The sequence below is a fragment of the Aythya fuligula genome, chromosome 3 (genome assembly GCF_009819795.1).
Source record: "Aythya fuligula isolate bAytFul2 chromosome 3, bAytFul2.pri, whole genome shotgun sequence".
NCBI lineage: Eukaryota > Metazoa > Chordata > Aves > Anseriformes > Anatidae > Aythya > Aythya fuligula.
In genome coordinates this window covers 104,262,770-104,278,552 of record NC_045561.1, presented here as the reverse complement: position 1 = coordinate 104,278,552, position 15,783 = coordinate 104,262,770, and the positions used below count along the sequence as shown (strand labels likewise).

General features: G+C 37.7%; 1 protein-coding gene across 2 annotated transcripts in view; it reads right to left on the bottom strand.

The window, feature by feature from the left end:
* GREB1 (growth regulating estrogen receptor binding 1) overlaps positions 1-15,783 on the bottom strand; it is a 95,270-nt gene that overhangs the window by 50,821 nt on the left and 28,666 nt on the right. For both annotated transcript variants that reach the window (XM_032185716.1, XM_032185717.1), the window contains exons 2-3: positions 7,355-7,511; positions 486-605 (exon numbers count right to left, since the gene is read on the bottom strand). In XM_032185716.1, the coding sequence (XP_032041607.1) occupies positions 486-605; positions 7,355-7,511 (277 nt within the window). The remainder of the gene's footprint in view (positions 1-485; positions 606-7,354; positions 7,512-15,783) is intronic.

Here is a 15,783-nt window from a genome sequence, read left to right as displayed (position 1 = left end):
CATATTTATGGGACTACTTACTAATGACATCATAACTTTGGTCATCCATTCAAAAATGCAGATAATAGTTCTTTATATCTAGAGAAATTCAATAGCTTTCAGAAAAAAAAAAAAAATTACAGCAACATTGAACAAGGTACATTTTAAGTAGTAAAAAGTGATGATAAAGCTTAAAAATTGCCACACTCATTTTAGCAAATGTCATGCCAGCAAACCGAACCTTGCCTAACAGAGCAGAAATTCTATCCTTGTGCCAAGTATTTTAACACAAATGCTTATCTGACACACTTACAAAAGTGTGTCAGATTTATTCTTACAAAGAATAATATAGATTTGTCTAGCAGATAATGAATACTAACATTTTTTTGATTTCTACACCATATAAATTATCTCATTATAATGAGTTACAGGGGAAAGAGTCCCAGTCCTATCCTTTTCAATACGGCAAAAATGCCCAGATAGTGTGTGTTTAGTGTATTTCTTACCATCAGTAGTGCAACATCCTTCTGGAGGAGGCTTCATCTGGTAAGAAACAGGACTACTTGATTCTGAGCCTTCTTCCTCCTCCTCTTCTTCCTCTTCCTCATTATCTGCTCTGCTGCCTGCTACAAATTATAATAGCATATATGACTTAGAAAACAGAAAATGCTGGCAATGAACCAGTGAATGAACAAGGTGACCCAGTTACAGAAAAGTGTTAGAGAAAATTGGATTCTCTCCTTTTGACAATGACTTCACCGTTGCCAACTCTTAAGATATTTGTTGTTTTCTTAAAGCTCCAACTTGCAGTCTTATTCTTATGCTTACAATAGAAAAACTTTAATAAAAAATAATTTTAAAAAAAGATAGAAAGAAAAAAAGAAAAAAAAGAAAAAAGGCTTTTAGCCCTTGTAAAAAATAAATAAATAAATAACACAACACCAGTGCAGCTAAGTAAAAATAAAACTAGGGACAAAAATAAATAAATAAATAAATAAACAAGGGACAACATGAAGGTGGCTTTTATTTATTTATTTATTTATATTAACTTCTTCATTTTTAAGCTAACCTCATGATTCTTGGAGTTCTAATTCCTGGTGCTTGAACTCTTGTTGATCAAAACACTGTAACTGTATCCTTTGTTTATAACATTAACAGCCAATATAAACCCAAATTCATTACTTCTTAGCACTTTTGAACATCCTGGCAACAGTCCAAGTACAGATTTTATTAACGAGGTACTGACCATGTCCTTGATGACCGTGTCCTTGATGAAGAAACAGTTCCTGCCTAAAAGTAGGTTCACCACAGATGATATCAAGATAATACCTAATTCTCAGGCAGTCTGTCTCCTGCCAGAATCCAGAGCTCTGAGTAAAGCACTGTCGCCCCTTGTACAACGTCAAGGAAAGGCAGATGTCTAGGAAGACTATACACAGAGGTCTGTGCATGGACTGCACTATTCTAGGTGTTCCATACTGAATGCTAAAGAAAAGAATGAATCATTTGGGATTCTTTTTAAGGGGCATTTAGGTGTTTTCTATCCAGATTCTCTGCTGTGAACCACTTTTCTGGTGTCCTGGTTACATAAGTCAGCAATTTTACCTGATAGCTTTCTTGTTAAGAGAATTTACCTGCATAATCTTAATGTATTTTTCCGCCTTCCAGCTTGAGACTGCTTCTCCCCCTCTCTCTTTCTGTGGGACAATCATTTTCCATGCATAATGCAACACCTCCAGCAAAACACACTGAACAATGACTCCATCCTCTCTTGTGACTAGGACACACTCATAGCAAATGGGGAAAAGGTGGCAAGCAGAGGAGTACAACTAAATCGTCAATGGGGAGAACATTTCTGTGGACAGGACTTCGGAAAATGTCAGACTGGATCCAGCCTTACGTAAGACAAAGGTAGGGAAAAAGTACTAGGAGTACTGAATCCATTGGGGCTTACTTCTTGTCGTACAGCTTCGTGGCTTATATAGAGACCTGCCTGCAATACAAAGAGATTTCACTGGCAAAATTTGGCGGTGAAGGGCTGCTGATATTTTATTTGAGGATCAGACAGAAGCTGGATATGCTAGCTGGACTTTAGCAGGTAGAATAGCAATTAGGGTCCTAAAATCTTCTGCTGATGCAGTTTTTAGTCTTTAAACAGACCAACACCAAAGCTCGCTGTCATCCTCCAGAGCTCAATGCCAACTGGACACATTCTCTGTGCTTCAACTGACTTTTTGGATCAGGCACTCAGAATCCCACAGAATATTCAAGGATTTTTTTTCCTATGACACTCCTCAGAATGTTTTTTTGTTGTTGTTGTTTTTGTTTTCTTCTATAGAGAAAGGATTGTAGAACTGGCTAAACAAATACTACAGAATAAATCAGAATTAGAAAGGATGCTTTTAGAAAGTAAATCCGGGTTTGAAAGTTTGTCTTTAAAGGTTACTAAGACTTAAATCCCAATCTAGAAGAGGATTTGAAAGGTATGTTTACTTTTAAATATCTAAACATCAAGCTTGAGTGCTGGTGTGCACAGATAAGGACAGAATGTTAAACACTACTGTTTAAGGGCGGAGTCCAAAGATAAAAATGCTGAAAGTGGACAAAGAGAAAAGCGAAGCTCTCCATCTTTGCTATTTAAAACAGGGATAAGTAATGTGTTATGACTTAACCTTGACTAACATCTAGATGCTATGAAAAAGGGGTGAATCTGGCTCTCCTCTCTTTTCCTGCACTCCTGGCCATGAAGATTCTTTCCTCTTTGTATCAGCACTGACACTGGAGCCCATGAGGAGCCATCCCAGCTTGCTAGCCCAGAAAGCTAACCAGTCAAACAAAAATGAACTTTTCATTTTATTTTTATTTTTTTACCAGGTTAATGTATTACGTATTTATGTATCAGTGCAAGATCCAAGAAATGCCAAAGCTGTTGGAAAGGCAGAAAATTGCTAGGAAAAATGGAGGAAGCAGGATGTGGGATTTCCCCCTTTGGCCACTGGTAAGCTGTTAGGTTTCCTCAGCCATAACAGGTAATTTCACTTAAAAAAAAATAAAAAATAGAAGTGGAAACCGAGGAAGAGGAGAGCTGCAGCACTTTCAAAAGACAACAATGAAAAGAATACAAGAGTATGTATGTACTATTAATATACAAGAATGAAGTGCTGTCACCTGTATTGAGCATCATTAAGATTTCTGCTGCTTGTTTTAAAAAAAGATCTACAGCTTCTGCTTCCCTGTTAAAACAATATCCCTCCAAGGACCTCTCTATTTTTATTTCTGCTCCATGTCTTCTTTTTTTAAACAATTCTTAAAGAACACAATCAAGCACTCAAAACCAGAGATAATATGATAGCAGAAGTAGAGTCACAACCATTGTTCTTCTGTTGTATGTTACAGAATGAAGCAGTCAGCTGATCTAACTTGTTATAACTCCATTAACCAACATTTTTTTGGTGAAGATTATGTCCATATTTTATTGAATTTAGATTTATTAATAGATACCATAAACACAATTGTTTTCTTTATTCTTCTTAGTTTCTTTAAAGAATTCTTCTCAGTTCTCATGAAAATTGATTAGATCTTTATGCTTATACAGTTGATGTACCTTAATTTAAAAAAAAAAATAAAATCATATGGAAAATTTCTTCTGCCCAGGTAGAGATCAGTAACAAGTGGCTTTTCTCAGGGGTCAGTATTGGGACAGGCACTGTTTAACATCTCTCTTGGTAACATGGAGACTGGGATGGAGTGCACTCTTAGTAAGTTTGCCAGTGACACCAAGCTATGTGGTGTGGTCAACATGCTGGAGCGATGACATCCAGAGGGACCTGGACAGGCATGAGAGGGCCTGTGCGAACTTCATGAAGTTCAACATGGCCAAGTGCAAGGTCCTGCATATGGGTTGCGGCAATCTCAAGCACAAGTACAGGCTGGGTGGAGAATAGATTGAGGGCAGCCCTGAAGAGAAGAACCTGAGGGTGTTGGTTGATAAGAAGCTCAACATGAGCTAGCAGTGTGCACTTGCAGCCCCAAAAGCCAGCTGTACCCTGGGCTGCATCAAAAGAAGCATGGCCAGCAGGGCAAGGAGGTGATTCCCCCCCTCTCTCATGAGACCCCACCTGGAGCCCTGCATTCAGCTCTTGGGCTCCCAGCACAAGAAGGACATGGGCATATTAGAATGAGTCCAGAGGAGAGCCACAATCAGGGTGCTGGAGTACCTCTCCTATGAAGAGAGACTGAGGCAGCTGGGGTTGTTCAGCCTAGAGAAGAAAAGGTTCTGGGGAGACCTTACAGCAGCCTTCCAGTACCTAAAGGGTACCTGCAGGAAAGCTGGGGAGGGTCTCTATGTCAGGGGAGCATAGTGATCGGACAAGGGGTAATGGCTTTAAACTAAAAGAGGGTAGGTTTATGCTAGATACAAGGAAGAAATTTACTCTGAGGGTGGTGAGGCACTGGCTCTTGTGGTTCCACTCAAGTGGGCAGCCGAGCTCCACCACAGCCGCTCTCTCACTCCCCCTCCTCAAAGAGGAATGGGGAGAAAATATGTGAAAAGGGGCTCAAGGGTTGAGATAAGGATGAGAAAATCACGCAATAATTATTGTAACGGGCAAAACAGACTCGGCATAAGGAGATAGTAAGATTTATTGCCTATTACTAACAAGCGAGAGAAGTGAGAAAACAAAGGAAAAAGAAAACCAAAAGCACCTTCCCCCCCATCCACCCTCTTCCACCTCCTCCCCCCGAGCAGTGTAGGGGAACGGGGAATGGGGGTTATGGTCAGTCTACAGCACTTCTTCTCTGCCACTCCTTCTCGGTCACTCTCGTCCCCTGTGCTGTGGGGTCCCACCCACGGGATGCAGTCCTTGATGAACTGATCCGGCGTGGGCTTCCCACAGGCAGCAGCTCTTTCAGAACTGCTCCAGATATGGGTCTGTACCACGGGGTCCATCCCTCAGGAGAAAACTGCTCCAACCAGGATCCCCTACGGGCAGCAGCTCCTGCCGGGTCACCTGCTCCTGCGTGGGCTCCTCTCCACAGGCTACAGGTCCGGCCCGGAATCTGCTCCGGCAGGGATCTTCCACAGGCGGCAGCCTCCGTCGGTGCAGGGCCACCTGCTCCACCGTGGTCTCCTCCACGGGCTGCAGCGTGGAATCCTGCTCCACCGTGGTACTCCATGGGCTGCAGGGGGACATCCTGCTTCATCATGGTCCTCATTACAGGCCGCAGGGGACTTCTGCTCCGGCACCTGGAGCACCTCTCCCCCTCCCTCTACACTGACCTTGGCACCTGCAAGGCTGTTCTCTCACTCCCTTGACTCTCCCGGCTGCTGTCTGGCGCAGCGTTTTTTCCCTGTCTTAAATATGCTCTCACAGAGGCGCAAAACAACATCGCTTATTGGCTCAGCTCTGGAAAACAATGGGGCCCTTCCCAAACATGGGGCAGCTTCTAGATCTTTCTCACAGAAACCACCCCTATGGCTCCCTGCTACCAAAACCTTGCCACGTATACCCACTACACTGGCACAGGTTGCCCAGAGAAGATGTGGATGCCCCACCCCTGGAAGTGTTCAAGCCAGGTTGGATGGGGCTTTGGGCAACCTGGTTTGGTGGGAAGTGTCCCTGCCCACGGCAGGGGGTTGGAACTTGATGATCTTTGGTCCTTTCCAACCCAAACCATTCTATGATTCTATGTCAGAAGGCTGAAGTAAAGAAAAGTAACAAGAGGGGAGAACAAGAGCTTATGCATAAGGATAGATCTCTGCTTTAGATGCTTCCTGTTCCTCTGAGTACAAGGATTCATAAATTGGAAGAACTGGAAATTTCTATTTATTGTGAGGCTAGAGTACAGGATGCCACATTGCAGACCTCTTCCACCTGAGGAACAACCTTGGATAAACTCTATTTCAGGTCCCTTCAGAGTCCCATTCACAGTTCCCTTTGTCTGAAACTTCTATGAAATAAGTGTTCTCCATCAAGCTGTTGTGGGACTTTTAATTAATTACTGTTCAATTCTGTTGCCATTAACTGCAAAGAAAACAGAATCAGCCCCTCGTGATCTAAAAAGTTGTCTGAAAGAAAGGAGTTACAGAAGTGTGAAATTGCACTTTTGTTCCTGAACAATGTGTCTGCTCCTGTAGCAGCGTTCGCAACTGATGTCAAAATCCATTTTGTGACATCACAGTTGGTTGCCATGGAAAGGTTTATGAAATTTTCTTAGAAGGATTTGATAGAAGGATCACTTTGTGTAATGAAAAAGCATTATAAATATTTAAACAATGAATGTATATCAGGTGTATGTCCTACGCTAGGGGGAAAAACAAAAACAAAAAAATGTTTAATCATGTGTGAGTGGTGAGCAGAGTTATTTCTTTAAGGAATATTTTCTCAGCAGTTACAATGAGGTAACAGTAAAGGGTTTAATACGTGCGAAGTATTTTTTTTTCAATTACCATTTATTTTTGTTTGTTTTCTGTTAGTGTGGATTGTTAATCATTATGGGTTCTGCATTACATATGTTTCTAAGCTATCTTTTGTGAGTTATGACAGCATAAGTAGACCTGGTCAAAAGAAATGAAACACCACCCTGATGACAGAAAAGGATAAATAATAAAATTATTAAACATAACCTTGCACAAGCATGCCAGAGTTTTGCACACACCAGTAAACTCACTGCACACCTCTAGACTACACATATTAGAGGACACCAAAGTACCAATGAGTTTGCTTGCCAGAGCTACACAGTTTGTCTAAATCATACTACGTCAAAGAAAAAAAGACTGAACAAAGCAAAATCAGAAAAAAGACATCTATAAAAACACACAAAAAGTCCCATATATAATAACTGGAGCTGACATATCCTAAAGGTTTGTACCTTTACAGCAACAGAATGACTAAAAAAAATCATGCCCAAAGTAATCATTAACCTTCTTTATAACCAACTAAAATAATTCTGTTATATTTACTTCTGCTGTATTTATTAATGAAAATTAATATACTTAATACTCTTACTATATCTCATTTATAAATCTGTCACATATTTACCATTATTTACTGTATAATTTTCAGTAGTGTATGATAAATTATAGGATAACAGATCTATGTTCCAAATTTCCGAAGATTTCTCCAAACACTTAAAGGAAAAATTCACAGTAAATCTCAGGAAGCAGATGACTTAATTTTGTCAAAATAAAAGACAATGCATTTAATATCTTAATCAAATTCTAATACACACATTTATATACATTTTTAGATCATAAAATATCCAAACAAAAACTTTCAATGCTTTTGTTTTTCTGTATTCTAATTTAAAATGTTTGTGCTGACCGTTGGGAGAGCAAACAGCAGAATTGTCTTTGAGCAAAAACATAAATTCCTACCTTCCAGTGATGACAGTTGCTGTTCTGCTTCCAAATACAACTGAGAGAAGATTGGTCTGGGAACTAAGTTATTTGAGCGCAGAGAGGCCTCGATAGAATTATGCAACACTTCTTCAAACCTTGTTGTCTTGAGCTGACCAGCATAAGAATTTCCCATCTTCTCAAACAAAAAGACAAGGAAAAACACAACAAAAACACACAAACAAACAAACAAACAAAAAAAGATTTCAATTTTAGTACTCAAAACTCAATCACTGCACGTTGATGTCAGGCTACAACATTTCTCATGAAAGAGAGAAGCTTCACTGCCCACAAAGAAAGGCAAAGGAAAAGAACATTGACTGCCGCAGTCACTGTGCTGATCCTGGTGGTAAATTACAGGAAGTTATCTAAAAGTAACAGCTTTCTGTAATTCAGCAGAAAGGCAGCAAACTTTGACACTTAGAAGCCTGATTCTAGTAATCCCTTCGTTTATATAGCAATTGAGGAGATGCATTTTCAACAGTCAGCAATCTCACCTGTAAAACAACCCCTCTGTTTTGCATGATTTGAACAGAATAAATTGTAAAGGATTTGGGGAATAGTGCAGTTCTGTGTATATACCTTTGCATAGCCCACCACAGCTGAAAACTCACAGCTAAAGCAGTTCAACATATATGTTGTTAATCTTGGAAGTACAATAGCATTGCACTAACATATCCTAAAAGATAATGGCTTTTCCTTCTCACCTTAAACAATATTTTACCATATAAGCAAACTTTTTTTTCTTTTTTCGTTTTCTTTTCTTTTCTTTTCTTTTTTTTTTTTCTTTTTTTTTTTTTTTTTTTTAAGAGAGAGACGCATCTATTTGATTTTGCCTTTCATTATTAGGATTTTATTGCTAGTGAAACAAAATAATTTACTCGGACTGTCACTGAAGAGTCAGTGTATTCCAGCTGAATATCCCAGCATTTACTTCCCACATATTTAACTGCCGCCTGCTTTCCACAGTGAATACAATGACCTGGTATAACCAAAAGCCATGCCAGCTTTCTTTTTCTGTCACAAAGTAGCTCTTGCCCTGGGCCCCATGTCCTCTCCCTCCTCAAGTAACTGTGAATAGAAAGCATGAAACGCTTCCTGTTTGTGGCAGTAATTCCTAAAACAGTGAACAGCCCCTCCTCAGCACTGGATACTGCTTGGGAAATGAGCCTGTTGAGAAGCATCCTGTAGGAATCAGTCAAGCAAAAGAAAAACTACTTTGAAATCACATGCTGCTTTTGTCAGGAGGAGAAGCAACATACAAATTTGAAAGAAATAACATACAAATTTGATAGTTTGGATATATTTTTATGACTTTACAAAGCCACTATACATATATAATCATATCTCTGTATACTTTTTTGTACCACTTTAATACTATATATATAACTATACATTATGTATGGTGTTATTAGAAGCATAATGAGAATTATATAACTATTCAGGCAGCGCTTATGAACATGATCATGGAGCAGGCATTACTGAAAAAAACAGGTTTATCTACACAAAAGCCAACTGAAGAAATTTAGTGTGCAGCACTGATGTATCCCTGTTTGCTGAAGGGTACATGGGAAGCCACAACACATTAGCTAGGTTCAGTGCTAACATGCAAGTGATGCATCTCCTCTTCCAACACAAGCAGCCCTCTGGCTCCTCTAGTTTCAAATTTTCACTGCTGCTTCACCTACACCAAGCACAGCTGAAGACAATGAGGAAAATCTGACTTCAGTATTGTCCCTAAAAAGCTTTATGAGAGATGAATGCAATAAAACATGTCTAAATGTTAATGTCTAAAGTGAATTATACCCAATAGTGTTTCTACACAAAGGCACTACATGATATTTAGTTCTAATTCTAATCCTTCTTTCAAGCTCTATGTAATAAAGACAAATAATCAAGATACCTGACAGATTCCTATTTCATTCTTCTTTAAAATCCCTCCCCTGATTATAAACTAATATTTTCTCTTATTAGGTTGGAGACATATGGTTTGTCAGGGACCTGTCTGCTCATTTTCAGGGTCAGGTACAGTATGGTGCTATGTGACTGTTCATCACAGTCTTGAAATTCTAGACTAAAGAGAAATAAAAATGCATGAATGGTTAACTCAGTATGGTTAACATTCAAAGCTACACTTTCAGGAATAGAAACAGCATTTAGATATCATGAATTCCACAGAGATTTTACATAGACTGCTTTATTTAAGCACAGAGCCACAGTAAGAAAAAATCATGTAAGATCCAAAAGATTTTTATACTTAAAAATAATTACACAGCTCTCAGATGATACCCAAAAGTTTGACTGCAGTTGCAGAGGCTAGTCTAACAAAGGGCTGGGTTTTACCCATCCTCAACATGACTATGCACAGAAAACTGCTCTACCTGATTTTCAAACTTACTTCTTAAAAGAGCTTCTTTAAAGCACATGAAAAATAGGAAGTTTTTTAATTCATCCAGAGTAAGACACAATATTTTGAGACAACTCAAAAGCATTACTACATAAATTTGCACTAAGAACTGCTTTACACAATAAGGCATGGAGGCTTACTTGTTTTACTGATTACTATCTGCATCTATTTGTGATGAATGAGAAAACACCATGACATTCCAGTTTATAAGCTTTATCCCATATGTACATACAAATATTATTCTGTACAGTTTATTAGACACAACATTTACTGGTATCTAACATATTTGCCTAGGACTTATAGAGACCACTAGTGGACATGTTAGAAAACCTTTAAAGCTGTGGATGACAAAAACCAGCATCTTGTTGTGACAGACAAGGAATCAATGAAGATTAAGCTATTTATGCAACATACAGATCCTGAAATCCTTCACAACATAATTAAGTTTATCCATTGTAGTGCTAATTTTGAATGGTTTTGTACAGTGAAAAAAAAAAAAGTACTTTCTGGATTTGTACATGTGGTAAACTCTTGTGTACCTGTGGGATCTTATAATTACACTGTGAAATACACTCATAAATTCAGGAACATACTTTGGAAGATATGAAAAATATTTTAGAGCCATTTTGCATCATCAAACAGACACCACTGGAACCAGAAAATGCCCATTGCAGGAGATTTGCCAGCATCAGCCTTTGCCATTCAGAATCCCAGTAGTTCTCTCAGTTGTGGGAGAGATGACTTCTGTGCAGCAAACAGGGGAGAAGCTGTTTCTCACTAGCACTGTAATGGTTGTCATCCCCTTTTCTTTAAAGCCGCCCAGACTGTGGTACCTGAATTGTAAATTGCTGACTCTGTGGCACCAGGAAGCAAAGGCTTTGAGTCCTATTCTCCTGCTTCAATGAGCTCAGCGTTCCCAGCCCAGATTTATGTCTCTCTTGGATACAAGTGGGTGGCACAGGATGAAGTTTCAAATGCATGTGAAATTCCAAGCCATGAACATAGATGGTGACCTGAACTATTAAAAAAAATCACAGTGCACAACAGAAGGATGGTCCTCGACCCCATCTACTGATAAATCAAAAAGCACCTCCATACCGCAGTCAGTCTCCATGGAGAGCATGCAGAGCAAAATACTAGTCAATACAAAGGAAAAACTAAAAAAAAAATAAAAAAATAAAAAAAAAAAGAAAAAAGAAAAAAGAAAGAAGACCTGGAAAACCATGATAAAAGAAGAAGGGAAAAAAATGTGCTCTGAGGGTACACATGGGTGCCTGAGAAACCACTGCAGATGTAATTGGACTGGGTCAGGTCAGTGTGTTAGAAACCCACACATAAATGCTGCCAAAGAACAGTGGCAAATCCAGACAGCTGAAAACGCTTGTAAAAGTACATTAGTCTAAAAATAAAAAGTAGAAGTATGTTTGTCTAAAGAGAGCAGCTCTCAAATTCCAAGCAAGGAACTGTCAGGGTTCCCGTGGTAAACAGTGGTTGTACAACCAGGGAAAACAGAGATCTGCTTAAGGGTTAATGTCGGATACAGACTGTCAGATACAGACTCAACTTCAAGTTCAACTGCAGCTGAAATAGCCAGGTTTTGAAGAAATTCTGCTATGGCTTCGTACTCCAGATGATGTGATTTAGAAAATAAGTTCCATCTCAGCCACGAGGACAATACCATGTCTGGTCACATTAACACAAAGGACATACAGTCCCTAGAGTGGAAGTGTTTGGAGAGAGATCTTTTGATTAATGAAATGACAACTGTAACACACTGGTGACTTTTCAGTTGCAGTTGCCTGTACTAAGGAGCGACAAGATTTTGTGAAGACTGAAGATCTAGCACAGCAACTCTGGACAGAATTTATCCTATACCTAGGACAGAATGGGTATCACAGAATCAAAGATTAGGTTGGGCTGGAAGGGACCTCTTGAGGTTTCCTAAGGAAAATTTAGAGCACAGAAATTAATCTGGAGCTTTTGACAGTTGTCATTGAAATAAGACTGTTAGAGAAAGTCTAGATTTAACAGAAACTGAGAAAAAGCAAATATATGGAGGCTGTGTTAAGAAGTCTTGAAAAAGACATCAAAGGATCTAAGAGTGAAATTAGGAAGCCATGGTTAATCATTTAGTTGAGAGGTCTGAAGGGAAGAAAAGGGGAATATATCCCCAGTTTTCAAGTGTGATGGCCAAATAATAATAAATAAATAAATAAATAAATATCAGTCTTACATAGGACTTGCGAATTATTACAAGAGGAAAAGTTTTACATTAAATTGCATCTTTTTGCATTTTAAAGTTTCATTGACATTTCTAATTTATTAATTTTATGTGATGAGAAATATTCTCTGATAGATAAAAGAAATTAACATCATATATGGAGTACCAATAGCTGAACCACTACTATTCTACTATTTATTTAATTTTAAATTCTGAACAATATTAATTTCCTTTCTCAGGCAACATAAAAAGATTTCTGAGATATTTTAGCCATTTTAGATATTTACAATACAGAAGGTGTTCATATCAGACCAAAGCAGTATAGAAATGGATACATTTTCCCATTTTGAGCACTGAGCATTCATACTTTCGAAACAGCCTAATAAAATAAGTTCTATTAAATCATATTTTTATGGAAGACTGGTACGATGTCGTCAAGCCCATTATTATTTCAAAATCATTTGTCATTGCTATCACAAGAGGCAGTTCATAACTTGTATAAAATTAGGTTTTCTTTGTATAAATTTTGGTTTTAAGTATTCAAAAAGTATTAATATTTGTCTGAGAGGAGACTGCAGCTTAACAATTTGATCACACTTCAGTATTGGAAAAGGTACTTAGCATGATCCATTTGCTCACTGAACATGAGTCAGAGCAATCTACTAACATGCAAAGTCCGTCAATATTTCTAAAGTTAGGTAAAGTCTCTAATAATTCTTGAAAACCTGTATTAAAAGCAACAAGAAGAAATAAATCCTATGGCAGAATTCTAGATGTAACTACAGAAAGAAAAGTAAATTTGGAGACACTGCAACACTGATTCCCTTTGACAGCAATGATAAACAGTATATATATATACATATATGGCATATATGTGGCTACATGTGAATATATGTGGCTGCTTCACTTCAGCCACAAGATTGTGTAATCATGGTCTATTTTTTTTCTTATTTCTATGAAGCTGTCTGTAGTTATAGACAGTGCACTCTCAATCTTTGGATTTGGAAGAATGAACTATTTTTCATCTTCTGCATTAATGTTTGTCTCACATAAATTAACATTGTGTGTTAAATCTACTACCATGAGTTATAACAAATTCTTAATGCAGGGAAACTAAATGAGCTTCTTACTGATATTGACCCCCCACAAGACTCAGCAAGACACAGCAGAGTTCTTCCTTACTAAAAGTCATGGCCTGTTTTACGAGCAAGTAACAGAGAGGTTACATCTTTAGTAAAAAATAAAATGGGCCACAGACCATTTTTTGTTTCTGAGTCCCAAAGGATATGCACATAATATAGGTGATGTCTTTACTAATAAAGTTACTCTAACAAAAAACAAAGTTACTCTACCCAAAATATCCTTTGTGAATGGTCACTGGCCCAACATAACTTCAGAAGTGTGCCTGGGAATTGTTTTAGAGGGTGCTGGCACTACAGCCATGCCAAGACACTAACAACAGAAAACTGTTTTCTAGCCCATTGGAATTTCCCTGAAACTGTTCAATTTACCAATACAGTTGTAGCTACTATGGGCAAGAACAAAGCAAAACTTATTCCCTTAGAAAACAATCTGGTTGTTCATGTACCATGTAATTATCACTTGTAGAAGCAATATACCAAGTTTTTTATTTGTCATATGGGTGTAGTAAATAGGTGGACTATTGCCAATTTCTGTAAAATATATTGGTTTCTGGAAGTCAAACCTGTTTCCACAAATTATTCTGCATGAACGACTTGGCAGTAAGAAATAGGGAAAAAAGAGCTCAGAAGATTGAGGTTTTTGATACAATAATGGACTGTGGGAAACATTTAACTACATTTCTTCATTTCAGATCACTTCCAGAGCAATGGTTTACTATTTCTATGTTTTTCATCAAAATCATAATGAAAAAAAAGTATTCTTTTTTTTTGCTGATAGCCTTACCCATAAAGCTAAATTTTGAAACTTCAAAAGTTGCTGAGAAATGAGATGATGGTATTTCTACTTAGCTGAACTCTATAGTGATAATCAGATTAATATCAATAGTCACTCATGGATCTGCATATTGAAATCCATTCCTCCAGTGAAGTCATTTGTTCCGTAGCAATAAAGCTGACAAATCATTTAAAAGTCTCTAGCTAATCAATGTTTCATATACGAATAAAGTTATGGGAGTTCAGCACACCACATTTGGCCATTACATTTTAAAGACAACATTAAAGCCTTGACTTAAACCACAGCTATCTTTGCCAGAATTTCCAGCTCATTTTCTGTTACCAGATCTTAAAACTCATATATCTCCCATGGAATTTTATTAGAAATGCTGGGGGCAGACCAGATCAGATTAAATTTAATGGTTTCCTAATAATGCCACTTTGGAAAGCAGTTCATGATTAAAAACAGAGGCGCTGATTAAGGTTGATGACAGGTCACAGACAACATAACTCTACCATCTTTATACAGCCAAAAACAATTCTGCTACTGTTTCCATAAAGAGAATATACTGAAAGAAAACTACTGCCCAGACCTCTATACCACCTTTTTTTTTTTTTTCTTTTTCTTTTTCTTCTGCTCTTGCTTTTAATTTTTATCTGACATCTTACTTTGATTTGGAAAATTAGGCTGACTCCAGGCACAGGATTTCTCCTGCATTAACGGTGAGATGATTTCCTCCAATGACTCATGTTTCCAAGCAACAGGAGCTTGGAACAAGAGTGCTGACTGAAAGGTGCCAAGCTCTCGAGTGCACTAGGAAGAGTGGGAAGAAGCCACCAAGCTTTTTGGCAACTTTACCTCCCAAGCCAATTTGCTTCTATGAATCACTGAAATCAGTTCCCTCACTCAATTCAGAAGTAAATAATAGGGAGATGTCTTTATTATCAGGAGATCTCTGCAAAGACTAATACAGTTACCTCTGCAATGAAATCAAATGTATGTATTTTCCCCATCTATTGAAAAAAACAAGCCCAATTTGTTAACTGCCCTTTGTGCATTCAGGAAAAAACAAACAAACCAAAAAAAAGCCCATACTGATCCATATCAATAGGTATGAAAACAGACTGGAACAAATCAGAGGTAAGCAGTCTTAGTAAAAGCACTATTAGCAAGCTGTTGCTTTCTTCTTTTTTCTTTGGGCAGAGAAAAAAATCCAACTATTTAATGAATCACCCTTAATACGAAATTATCTCACTTTCATTTTGGCCATTAGAAAGACAGGAATTTCAGCTAAAAACAAGTATTTTCTTATTTTTGCTGAAAATTTTCAACTGTATACCAACATTCATTATTTTGAAGAGAAAGTTTCCATTTTTCAATTAAAATCCTATAATTCATGCAGAGAATACTATCAAAAAATCACACACAAATATTTTCTATAGACAAAGGAAAAAATGAATGTCCAGACTACGTCTACAAGAAAACCCAATATGTATTTTTAAACTTCGTATACAAATTCAACTTTACTTTGACCCCAAAAAAAATAAAGCTCCACTAAACACAGAGCACTCTAACTTGCCATAAACTCATTAAAATATACAGCTATGCATTAGGCTTGGAGATCCGGACTCAGGCATGTTGGCAATTTAGTGAGAAGGAATCTAAACTGTGACAGCTTACATTGTCGCTTTCTGGGGAAACAGAAAACTCCAATGACAACCAAATTCCTTTAATTAGTTAAGGATGAAAGGTTGTTTTGATTTTAAGACATAGTTTAATCTTCTTTACAAGTAGAAAAAAAAAACTTAAACATCCTTCACCCTATAAACTTCTATGCCTACTGTCAAACCTGAGTTGAATTGT